The following is a 12,453-nucleotide window of genomic DNA, read 5'->3' as shown; positions in this document are numbered from 1 at the left end:
AGTGAATAATAAGAAGGGACTAGAGATTGGTGGATGGGGTTAGAGAAAATTTATTTTAATGATGTATGTTGATTAAAATTTTTTGACATTGGGTTTTCATTTAAGAATTGCTTGTTAACTTTTTAAAAGAAACTCCTATCCTACCAGTACTTTTCAGTTATTTGGGATAGTTATTTCAACAGCTTTATGAATTCATGGTATAAATCATAGGTTTTTATTTAGAATGTTAGAGCTTAAGTAAGTCTTAGTTTTGTTTCATTTTTGAAGAATCTGAGACCAAGAGAGATCAGAATACCTTTAGAAGGTTGTATACTTCAGTTAGTAGCAGAACTAGAACCAGAGCCCAGGTCTCCTGACTCCTAATCCAATGTTCTTTATATTATGCAGTACCGTATTATTAATAGCTATAAATCCAGATGCTGAAACACAAAGAAACTCACTTTGCCGTGGCTACTAAACTATATTCATTGAGGATTCCCAAAGCACATAGAGAAGTTAGAGATTCCCGAATGATGGTCCATAGGAATATGATACAGCAAATTGTTACTGAAATGGAAAAGGGAAAAAAATAAAAAAGGAAAGGTTTGTCCAGGAGGGGGATATAATGTTGTTAACATGTTTTATTTTGGGAAAGTACTATATATCTTTACGTTGAGATTCTTTCTCACATTTTTTAGTCTGCAAATGACCCTTTAATAAAACAGGAATAGTAGGTGGCAGTTGATTTACTTTTAATATTTGTCTCCAAAATGTGCTTTTGAACCTTCCCTGAAGTCTAAAACCATTGTCTTAGCCTATTAATTTACTGTACTTGGTAAATAGAATCTCAACAGCCTTAAGCTAAAATATTTCATTTTCAAGAAATCTGGTAAACCTTTTCAGAAACATAAACATAAATGGTCAGCATTATACAGCAAAACAATGCTATTTCATTTGATTCTAAGTAACGTTTACTACTACGGAAAAAGAGAAGTAAAATTATTTTAATGAATATTGTGTTCCTTATGGCATATTTCATTCTAAGATGCTTTATTTGGTAAACAGTTGAAAACCTGAGGCAACATTATCACAAACTAGAGCAAACTTTTATGGCACAAGTCCAATATCTTAATAATGTTTCATACTTAGGCTGTAAATTTTTTAAACACATATTTTAAAATACTTTCCAAAGTTATCCATTAATACTGGAGTTAAGAAAGTCATTGAAAACTGGTGGGATATAGTAGTTATTATGGTTCCATCTCGCTAAAGTTTTTATAGATATTTTTCCTGTAATTTTCCATTTTCAACAATGAAAATATTACTTTTATAATCATGAAACTCCAAATATTATTTCACAGTTATGTTATGACTCTTTAAGACTTTAAATGGAAAAACTTTTAAGGCTTTCATACTGTTAAGCCAAGGTTTTTTTTTTTTTTGCCATTTTCCGTCTATGATCTATAACAAAGAACCATACACACATATTTAATTTCAAGGCCACCTCTTATGAAAACTCTGCTTGCCAATGTAGTAGATTCATCATAGTAGGATTCTGGAATCATTGTTGGATCTTTTGCAAGATATAATTTTCAATATCCTAAATACACAGTTTGGTATAGAATAACATGTGCTGTGTCGTATTTCCTGAGAGAAGAGCTGTTTTGCTTCTTTTTTAGAGCTGAGAAAATAACCATGGTATTTTTACTGTGATCCTGTAAACAATAATGCATGTTAATTAGTATGTTAGTCATAGAAATTAAACCTATTGTTTTATAGTACAAAATGCTTAAAAGTTAGAATACAATTATTTTAAGTAAGAAAATGATAGTACAATCTATATCATTGCTACCATACTTTTTAGGCTTATAATGTCAAGAGATGCACTGGTTCTATACAATAATTCAATCAAAAACTGATAAAAGAGAGAAGGTGAAAATATTAAAGGAATGTGTAAGGGCAGTCATTATATTTGGTGCTAGGTTCTGTGCTAACTCACTGCCTTGGAAGATCAGTTTTACCAAGAAAATATCAAAAGTTAGTCATGGATGCTCATGGATATTTTTGGTTTGTGTGTTTGGACTTTTGTCAAATAGATTTGATCACCTCTTTTTAAACTGAGCCTTGTATGTATAAGTTTATTAATAAGAATAATGATGTGAGCTCATAGGGTGATAAGAAGGCTAAAGTTAGAAGGGCAATTGTTTATGAAGAAACTTCTTTGTTACACATTTTTACATTTATTAGATATATTTGTGTTATTGTTAAATTAGGATAATCTTAAAAGAGGGTGTGAAATGATAACTCGGAGTAAGCAGGATTTTTGTTTGTTTTTTCAAAGCATTACTTCCTAGGCTAAATACATTTTGTGGAAATGTAGTTTAAGGATATTTTTCTTTTAAATATTACCTACCTCTGTAACATTTCACAGGTATTAGTAGGAGTCAAGTTTTACTCTTACTGGAATAGCAGACCCCATATTTTATATGCTTTGGGCACTTGACTGAATTTTAACTCCTGTTCTTTCACCAGGAATGAATATGCTTGAAATTTAAATTACAATGAAATCATCAGATCATATGATTTTTCTGTCTTTTTCCTTGAAGGAATACCTTTTCATTCAGATAATTCAATCAGATTTAAATTTTTCTACCAAAATGAAAAATTAGTTTTATGCCTCTTCCCAAGTGAAACAAGCTACTATTCTTTAAAAAAATAACATTCAAATTAGTTCTGTATTTAATGTGGACTTACTAGGATTTCTGGTATTTTATAAAGCATATTCTGAGAGTTTTGGTAACCCGTAACCAACTTACTTTTTAGAAAAAAAGCCAATTAGTGTGGACAATTTGTCCACATTATCATTTTGCTTTTTAATGTATTAAATGTCTTACCCCAATGGATATAATAAATTTATCCTTTCTTTCTACTGTATGGTTATGTGATCACTCTTTGTAAATTATCTGGCCATTTCTAATATGACAGTATCTTTCTGCAGCTAACTTTAATTGAGCACATACACAGACACATATGGCAACAAAAAGTGTACTCTTGTGAAGCTATATGAATCTTAAAGAGGTTCACAGTTATATTTAGCGTTTAGTCTAAATTACTTTGAAGCTGATCATATGCATATATTACATAATGAGGCATCGCTTGGTATTTTATTTAATTTTGGAATCCCAAAGTGAACCACAAAACTGCTTGTAAACAACATCTCTGTGCATATTATTTTTCAACTCCCTCTTTTGCCAATACCCACCCAAGTATGGCCAGCTCAGTAAGAGCATGATTGAGAATATGATAGGATAATATACTTACCAGACCAGAAGCTACTTCTTCCAATATCACTCCTTGGTCAACGACTTCCTCCCATATCACTGCTTGCTTATGAAATCTTAGAGCTGAAAGTTGTCCCTGGGGGTTGTTATATTCTCATTCAATAAAGAATCCATTCTGCAGGAACCCTGACAAATGTTCATTTATCCTCTGTTTAACTGCCTCTTCCACATTGCTGGCCCGAGGCTTACAGTGCTGTAGTAGACACAGCCAGCTGTGTACCCTGGATCAAGTTACTTCAGTGTTCTGGGCCTCATTTTCTCATTTGTAAGATGTTGATAATTATAGTACTTATTTCAGAGAGCCGTTACTTGAATTAATTAAGGTAATGGCTAATATTTATTAAGTGTTCTCAATATAAGTTATCTAAATGCTTTATATGTATTATCTCCTTTTGGCAGAATAATTTGTGTGTGATCAGTGATTGGGTGGTTGTATAAATTACCATCACATTCAGTCACTGTGACCATATCAATAATACTAAGGAGGTATGGCATTTGGATTTATTATTTATATCTGAATAGTCTATTTCAAGTATAGTATCAGATGTAACTGAGGTAAAGATCTTCAGTTGTTTAATTATTAAAACTCTTATCAGTTGAATAAAAATGTTTATTATTTTTACATAATGTTTATGATAGCTCTTAATTTTATGCAACTTAATTTTAAAAAATAATATTAGGAAATAGATTGATGACTAATAGAAATGTTAATAGATAACTATTAGATAAGAAGTCCCAGCCAGACACCGTGGCTCATGCCTGTAATCCCAGTATTTTGGGAGGCTGAGGCAGGCAGATTACCTGAGGTCAGGAGTTCAAGACCAGCCTGGCCAACATGGTGAAACCCCATCTCTACCAAAAATACAAAAATTAGCCGGGTGGTGATGGCAGGCACCTGTAATCCCAGCTATTGTGGAGGCTGAGGCACAAGAACCACTTTAACCCAGGAGGCAGAGGTTTCAGTGAGCTGAGATCGTGCCACCACCCTCCAGCATGGGTAACAGCAAGACTCCATCTCAACAAAAAAAAAAAAAAAAAAAAGGAAAAAGAAAAGAAGTCCCATTATTGGGTATATACCCAAAGGAATATACATTGTTCTACCATAAAGAGACGTGCATGTGCATGTTCATTGCAGCACTGTTTACAATAAGCAAAGACATGTAATCAACCTAAATGCCCATCAACAGTAGACTGGCTAAAGAAAATGTTATACATGTACATCATGGACTATTACATAGCCATAAAAAAGAACGAGATCATGTCCTTTGCAGCAACATGGATGGAGCTGGAGGCCATTATCCTAAGTAAACTAACACAGGAACAGAAAACGAAATACCACATGCTTTCACTTATAAATGGGTGCTAAACATTGAGTACACATGAACACAAAGAAGAAAACAAGAGACATCAGGACCTACTTAAGGGTGGAGGGTGGGAGGAGAGTCAGGACTGAAAAACTACCTATTTGGGTACTATGCTTATTACCTGGGTGACAATCTGTACACCAAACCCCCATGACACACAGTTTACCTATATAACAAATCTGCACATGTATCCCTGAACCTAAAATAAAAATTAAAAAGAAAATCAAGTTTAGTAATTTGGTAGCAAAATTGTCACTAGCAGTACTATGGTCAAAAAATATCCTCTACCTTCCCCAACTTCAGTTGAAAGGGAGCATCTATATATTTTTTAAATGTACATTATAGCACATACAATCTGACAACTGACACTGCTTGGATTTGCTGATAATGTGAAACTTGAACAAGTTATAATTTTAACAAGAAAATTACAATAATAATTACATTTATTATAAAGTCTCAGATTTTATTTTTATATCCCAGAAATGTATTCTGTGATAGTGATTTTGATTTGAGTCTCAGCTTGAGTTGAAAAATTGCTCAGTATTTAACTAAAATATATATTTGGTCTACCTCTTAGTTTTTGTGATCACCTTAATAGTGCTATTACCCTGCCTCCCTCTAACTCCTTTTTAGACAGCTGTAACCAAATATGTTTAAAGATATGACAGAGGAATTTAAAACCAAGAACTCTAACAATGACATGAAATATCTGAAGCCTTTTATTTTCTATCCATGCTATCACTTCTGCTGTCTGTTGTTAAAGCAATACACTACTCAGTAGTAGCTGCAACCTATGGGACAAGTAGTAGATGGAGAAGTTCTGCTGTAGCTTACAGTAATTTGCCTATTTGTCCTTCAAAACCATTCACCAAGAACGTTCTCTCTGACAAGTGTTACAGATACACCTGTCGGTGACTCTGACAAGTGTTACAGATACACCTGTCAGTGAATAACCCAATCTTGCTCCATAGGAGTTTATGATCAAAACAAGAAGCATTTAAAGAAATAATTACAACTAAATAAGATCATTAATTTGTGTTTGGAACAAAAATTCAATTCTGATATTTGTTTTCTGTAGTAAACCATTTTAGCAGCTAAAACAATACTTTAACAGTACTTCCCCCAGTGTTATCTAGACTAAAAGATACAGCAAAATATGTCATTTTATGCTAACTACCTGTCATTAGTGCCACAAATGCAGTTGACTCTTGAACAACACAGGTGTTAGGGGACCAATCCCCCTGCACAGTTGAAAATCCATGTATAACTTTTAACTCCCCCAAAACATAAACTAATAGCCTACTGTTAACTGGAAGCCTTACTAATAGCATAAACAGTTGATTAACACATATTTTGTATATGTATTATATACTGTATTCTTACAATAAAGTAAGCTAGAGAAAGGAATATTTTTAAGAAAATCATAAGGAAGAGAAAATATATTTACTATTCACCAAGTGGAAGTGAATCATCATAAAGATCTTCATCCTCATTGTCTTCACATTGAGTAGGCTGAGGAGGAGAAAGAAGAGGAGGGCTTGGTTTTGCTATCTCAGGGGTGGCAGAGGTGGAACAAAAATCCATGTATAAGTGGACCTGTGCAATTGAAATCCACTTTGTTCTAAGGTCAACTTTAATTATAGTCACAAGAACTCTTTGGAAACTGAAGTCTTACTGCTTGCTTAAATTCTGGCAATATTTATGTAATATTAAATAAGAATTTATGAAATTTAAACTTTTCTAGTGTTTGCCATTGCCATTAGTGATCGATAATACAAACACAGACTTCTTTATGTATGTAATTGCTTTTCGTTGGCTATTATATAAAATAATCCTGAACAGGTATTTTTAGTGCTTCCTTTGACCCAATGAAGGCCCCCCAAAATTCTCAGATAAAAATACTGCCGTCTGAGTGCCAAGTGAGTTAGCTTATATAATAACAGTTGACTGTTTTCAATAGGAATATGATGAAGAATGGGCTAAGAAAATTCAGAGTGAAAAGTTTCGCTGGCATAACTCTCAGTGGCTGGAGATGGTAGAGAGTCGTCAGATGGATGAGAGTGAGCAGTACTTGTATGGCGATGATCGAATTGAGCCATACATTCATGAAGGAGATATTCTCGAAAGACCTGACCTTTTCTACAACTCAGGTGATAACCAAAGCGAAAATAAACAGTTTATATGCTATGAATAGAAATTTTAATCAGCCAGCCTTGCACATTCCCAAGCTTAATAAGCACTTCTTTTAGTTTATGAATGGTCTGCTAATGATTTTAGATGTAACATTTGTATATAATAAGCAAACCTATTAACTTACCATTTTTTTTCCCAAGTTAGTCTTTGATGGAATCTCCCTAAAAGGCTGTAGCCAGGAAAATTAATTGTTCTTAGAAGTTTATTAATTGCTAGAATGTGTAACTTAAATGGACAACTTCAAGATTTCTGACTTCTGTTCAAAAATGTAATATTCATTTTTCTTCTGCATTTATTAAATGCATAATTTATTCATCATTTGTTTTCCAAGGTATTTAATCTTAACAGTTTAATTTTGCCACGGTTTTGCTTTAGTTTCAAACTGCCAAACTCTATATGGTAACTTTGGGGACAATTTAGGCACGAATAATTGTTTATTCTTTCTAAACTATGCTAATGTTTTTAAGGTAAAATTTAATATTTATGTAAATCTTACATGTATTATAACCTTTTTGCATTACTACCTTTTTCCAAGGATGAGTTTGACACAAAGATTGGTAAGTTTTTGCATATTCTAGCTCTCACTGTTTTGTACTGTTGCCAACATTAATATTACTTCATTGAAGTCATTTAGTTGAGGAGAGGAAGGAAAGGATTTCTATAATAATTAAAATCTCTAGCAAATTGAAGATAAAAATCATTAAGGTGATTATATCTGAATTAGTGACTCACTTTTTTTCTACTATGTATTTCTACTATGCATTTAGTGTTCTCAATATATGTTCTCTAAATATTTTGTGTATTTCATTTTATCTGAACAATTTGATCAATGATTGGATGATTATGTAAATTACTATTACATCTGATCACTGTACTCACATTAATAATACCACTCACATTTTCATTCATGTGTTTTCTTAATTGTGTATTGTGCAAATTTTCCATAGATATTATGTATTATTTTTTGTATTTGGTATAGATGTTTAAATCATGGAAAACTTATGCTTTACTCTGAAAATCAAATAGATTTCTTCTTAATTGAACTTTACAGTAGTTATGAAATGCTGCTTTGTGTTTCAAACCAGATGGAGTAGATCATTAATTTCAACCAAACAGAATTTCTTAGTTCAGTAATGGCAAACAGCTGTTCCTTACATATTCAGTATTCGTGAAGTAAGATGATGTAAAATATATATGATGCAAATTTTTTTAATAGAAATCAGAATATTCTTGGAGTCAAGTTTCTTGCTTTGAAGATTGATAGCTACCTTTCATAATAAATCAATTACCAGTTTTCAAAACCAGATAAAGCTATTAACCACCTCAGTATTCATCATTGTTGTTTTAATACAATTAAAATTTCAAAACAGATTTCTAAACAGTTATACCACATTTCCAAAATTAATTTAAATTAACCTCTTAAAGTGAAAATCCTAAATATTTTTTTGATACTTTATAATTACAATGTATAAATTATGTTTTTGTGAGAAAACAGTTATGCATATTTTCATACACCAAAACTTAGAAACATTTAGGTTTTTTTAAATCTATAGCCTGATGATATGATAGACATTTGACAGTAGAAATTACATGCTGTGAGTCTAAAACTAAATTTCTTATAGCAAGCAATTTTTTTTAGTTTAGTGATTATTTTACCTACATCATTTTCCATGGATAGTCCATGGACTAAATGAATCCCTGTAGCATTTCTTGATGTGTCTCATGGAAATCTAGATAATATCAGCCTCCTTTCCTTTATTGTGTATGATTGTAGCATCAGAAAACATCAGATAAATTTCTACTACTGCAGATTTGCTTGAATGCCTGAACCATGTTTTTAAGCCTCTGGGTCTCCCTGAAAATTTAGGCTGTTTCTGATAAGAACAGCTTTAGCAGCTTTTCAGCCACAGAGGTCAAACTGAGAGGCTCGTAATTCCCTGGGTCTTATCTTTTACTTTAAAATGAAATGGCATCTGCTATTTTCTAGTCATTAGCATCACTCTCTGTATTTTCAGACTATTTAATAGTCAAATGTATATGATTCTCCCATGTTTTTAAAAAAAAATCTTAGTATTATGTGAAATACAAAACTAGCATCTCCTTTAGGTACAGTATTTTTTACTTAGTCTAAAATTATTGTGATTGTAGTCACTAATTAATGTCCTTTGCTATTATGAAATGAAGCTGTTTGCTTTACTACTTTTACCCATAGAGGAAATATTTTGTCATTTATAAAGCCGTATTGCTACTACATATATCTAAATGACTTTTTATTTTTAATTGTTCTTCATTAATTGTAGTGAATCTTATTCTTAGTATGTGAATGTATTACTGGAATATGAAGCTTAAAATGGTTTGTTCTATCTCAGGAATATTGTAAAAAACATAGTTTTCATACTACCTATGTATTTCTGTGATGTGTCTTGTAAAGTATAGTCAAATAAATTATTAATAAGATTTATCATTTTAGTTATTTCTTTTTCTCATATTCTACACTACTGACATCTATTTTCTCCCATAAAGTCACAATTTCACCTTTAGCTAGTTCACCAAAGAGCCCAATATTATATATTCATTTGACTTTAAGAAATGAAAAGAGGCCGGGCATAGTGGCTCACAGCTCTAATGCCAGCACTTTGGGAGGCCAAGGCAGGAGGGTTGTTTGAGGCCAGGACTTCAAGACTAGCCTGGTCAATGTAGTGAGACTTCGTCTCTACCAAAAAAAAGAAAAGAAAAAGAAATTACTCAGGCATAGTGGCATATGCCTGTAGTCCCAGCTACTCAGAAGGCTGAGGTGAGGGGATTACTTGAGTCTTAAGAGCTCTGGATTATAGTGAGCTATGCCAATCGGGTGTCCCCACTAAGTTCAGCATCAGTATGGTGACCTCCTGGGAGTTGGAGACCACCAGATTGCCTAAGGAAGGGTGAACTGGCCCAGACCCAAAAGGGATTAAGTCAAAACTCCCATGCTATCAGTAGTGAGATCGTGCCTGTGAACAGCCACAGCACTCCAACCTGGACCAATTATTAATAGCAAGACCCTGTCTCTTTAAGAAAAAAAGTTGGCCTGGCACAGTGGCTCATGCTTGTAATCCCAGCACTTTGGATGGCCAAGGCAAGTGGATCACTTGAGGTCAGGAGTTCGAGACCAACCTAGCCAACATGGTGAAACCCCGTCTCTAATTGAAAATACAAAAATTAGCCGGATGTGGTAGCAGATGCCTGTAATCCCAGCTACTCGGGAGGCTGAGACAGGAGAATCGCTTGAACCCGGAGGCAGAGGTTGCAGTGTGCCAAGATCGCGCCACTGCACACCAGCCTGGGCAACAAAGTGAGACTCCATCTCAAAAAGAAAAAGAATTAAAAAAAAGAACTGTATTTCAGTAAGAATATATGATATACAAGATAATATATAAGAAGATATTGAGTTTTTGTATTTTTTTAAATTCACAATGTTTATAAGCCAGTTTTTTAAAACTGGCTTTCAGAAATCAGAAGGTTGATAAATTACCTGTGCTGACAACAAATTTGCTTTGGTTTCATCACTGATCTAGTATATGCTCTGTTTTGTTCATAACTGTCTTTGTCATCTTACTTAGGGCATCTCAGAAAGGTGTGCTTTATAACTGTGGTCTAAAAGGTTTTATATAATTGAGTACTGTAAATATGTATAATACTCTATAGCTTAGAGTGTTATGGTGTATATCATCTGTGTTTCCTGTTTGTTCTCTGGTCATTTCAATGTTACATGAAATACTTTAGTTCCTTGTTAGTATCTTTGAAACAACAAGTTTAGAGTAGGAATTTAAGACACTCCTAGATTTATTTGGAGAATAAATAAGAAGCTATGATTCTTTTTTAATATTTCCCTAAAAGAATTAATTTTGGTGGAACAATGTTAAGAAAAAATAGATATTTCCAAAGAAGTTGAGGTGCTTGAGATGAGAGGCTTTAACGGAATTTTTATACCTCATTCTAGTAAAGAAAGATTACTCATATGTCAGAGCTGCCTAACTTTTGTCAAGCCATAAAGGGCACTGTAGAAGCTGCAGTTTACTGAATCAACCACAGTGTCCTAGGAAAATTAAAAATGAAGTTGGGCACTGTAGCTCATACCTATACTCCCAGCACTTTGGGAGGCTGAGGCAAGAGGGATCACTTGAGGCCAGAAGTTCAAGACCAGCCTGGGCAATACTCTATCTCTACAACAAATTTTAAAAATTAGCCAGATGTGGTGGTACACATCCCTGTAGTCCCAGCTACTCAGGAGGATCACTTGAACCCAGGAGTTTGAGGCTGCAGTGAGCTATGATTGTACCACTGCACTCCAGCCCGTGCAACAGAGCAAGACCCTGTGTCTTAAAAAAAAAAGAACTTCAGAGGTATAAATTTACTCTTTTTTTATTCACATAAGAGTAGATATATTATTGAACTAGTTGTATTCTGGATTTATAAAATTTCTGGCTGAATCTTTAAAGTAAAAAATTTTTAATTTGATCTTTATTTGATGATCGCCCATTTTATAGTGCCCTGTATTCTGTTTATCCTTTTGCTACTCATTGTTCCCTTTGAAGACAATAGGCATTCTGAAACAAAAATAAGATGTTGAGAATTTGGTCAGATTTTTACTTAATTTCTACCTAATCTGGATCACTTCACTATGTCATATTTTATAAATATAAACTTTTTTACATAATTCACATATCTTTTCACTTGGCTTTATTTATGAAATATTTCTTAGTGTTAAATTATTTTATTGGCATGCCGAATATCTTTGTGTGTATTTTCCATGTGTGGCATATATTTTATTTTGGCATTTTACTTAGCTTTGTTCCTCTAAAATTGGCAGGTTTCTTAAACTCTGATTCTCAATTCTTTGGTTTTAATTTAACAGAGAAACTTGTTGATTTTTGTGTTCTTAACCTTGTTAGTTTTAGCCACTTTCACAAAATCCAAGCCATTTTTAAAAAGTTTACCATATAAAATCACAAATTTTTATATGGCTAGAATCCATATAAAATTGATTTTTTTACGTTGCTTTACTGTCAGTCTGTGGTGTCTTGTCATTTTCCATGATTTCATTTTTTTTAACTTTTCAGTGTTTAGCTCGTCTTTTTGATTTATAGAAACTTTAACTTCTAGTGGACATAAAAACTGGATTAAATATTACTGACACTTTCAGTAGAAACTCAAACAATCTCTTAAGTATTTTAAAGTTAGTAAAGTAATAGGACAAATACCAAAGGCGTCCATTAACAATTTGACAATTAAATAATAATATGTCATTAATATATGATGTGTAACAAATGGATATATGTATCAAATGAGTAGTATGGGAGTCTTATGGAAATACAAATTACCCCACTTAATTCGTTTGCCAACTCTATTACTTAGTTTTACCATTCACTCAATTTTTAAGACCCTTACTCCTCAAACAGATTTCATCATTTAACTCTTACCTGTCTTTCCAGACTCAAATCTGTTACACTTCTGCCTCCTCCCCTCAAAGTAGAATTTTCTGACCCCTCTATAGCTTTCACTGCCTCCACACTTATTTGGTACTTATATCCATTCCT

At 33.0% G+C, this 12,453-nt stretch overlaps 1 protein-coding gene across 6 annotated transcripts in view; it reads left to right on the top strand.

Annotated features, from left to right (window-relative positions):
• Positions 1 to 12,453, top strand: part of KIFAP3 (kinesin associated protein 3) — a 175,365-nt gene that overhangs the window by 126,938 nt on the left and 35,974 nt on the right. For all 6 annotated transcript variants that reach the window (XM_063627208.1, XM_063627210.1, XM_063627209.1 and 3 more), the window contains one exon: positions 6,645 to 6,834. In XM_063627208.1, the coding sequence (XP_063483278.1) occupies positions 6,645 to 6,834 (190 nt within the window). The remainder of the gene's footprint in view (positions 1 to 6,644; positions 6,835 to 12,453) is intronic.

This window comes from Symphalangus syndactylus, chromosome 12, assembly GCF_028878055.3.
Source record: "Symphalangus syndactylus isolate Jambi chromosome 12, NHGRI_mSymSyn1-v2.1_pri, whole genome shotgun sequence".
NCBI classification, from domain to species: Eukaryota; Metazoa; Chordata; class Mammalia; order Primates; family Hylobatidae; genus Symphalangus; species Symphalangus syndactylus.
Note: the sequence above shows the minus strand (reverse complement) of the source record. Positions and strands in the feature narration are given on the sequence as shown.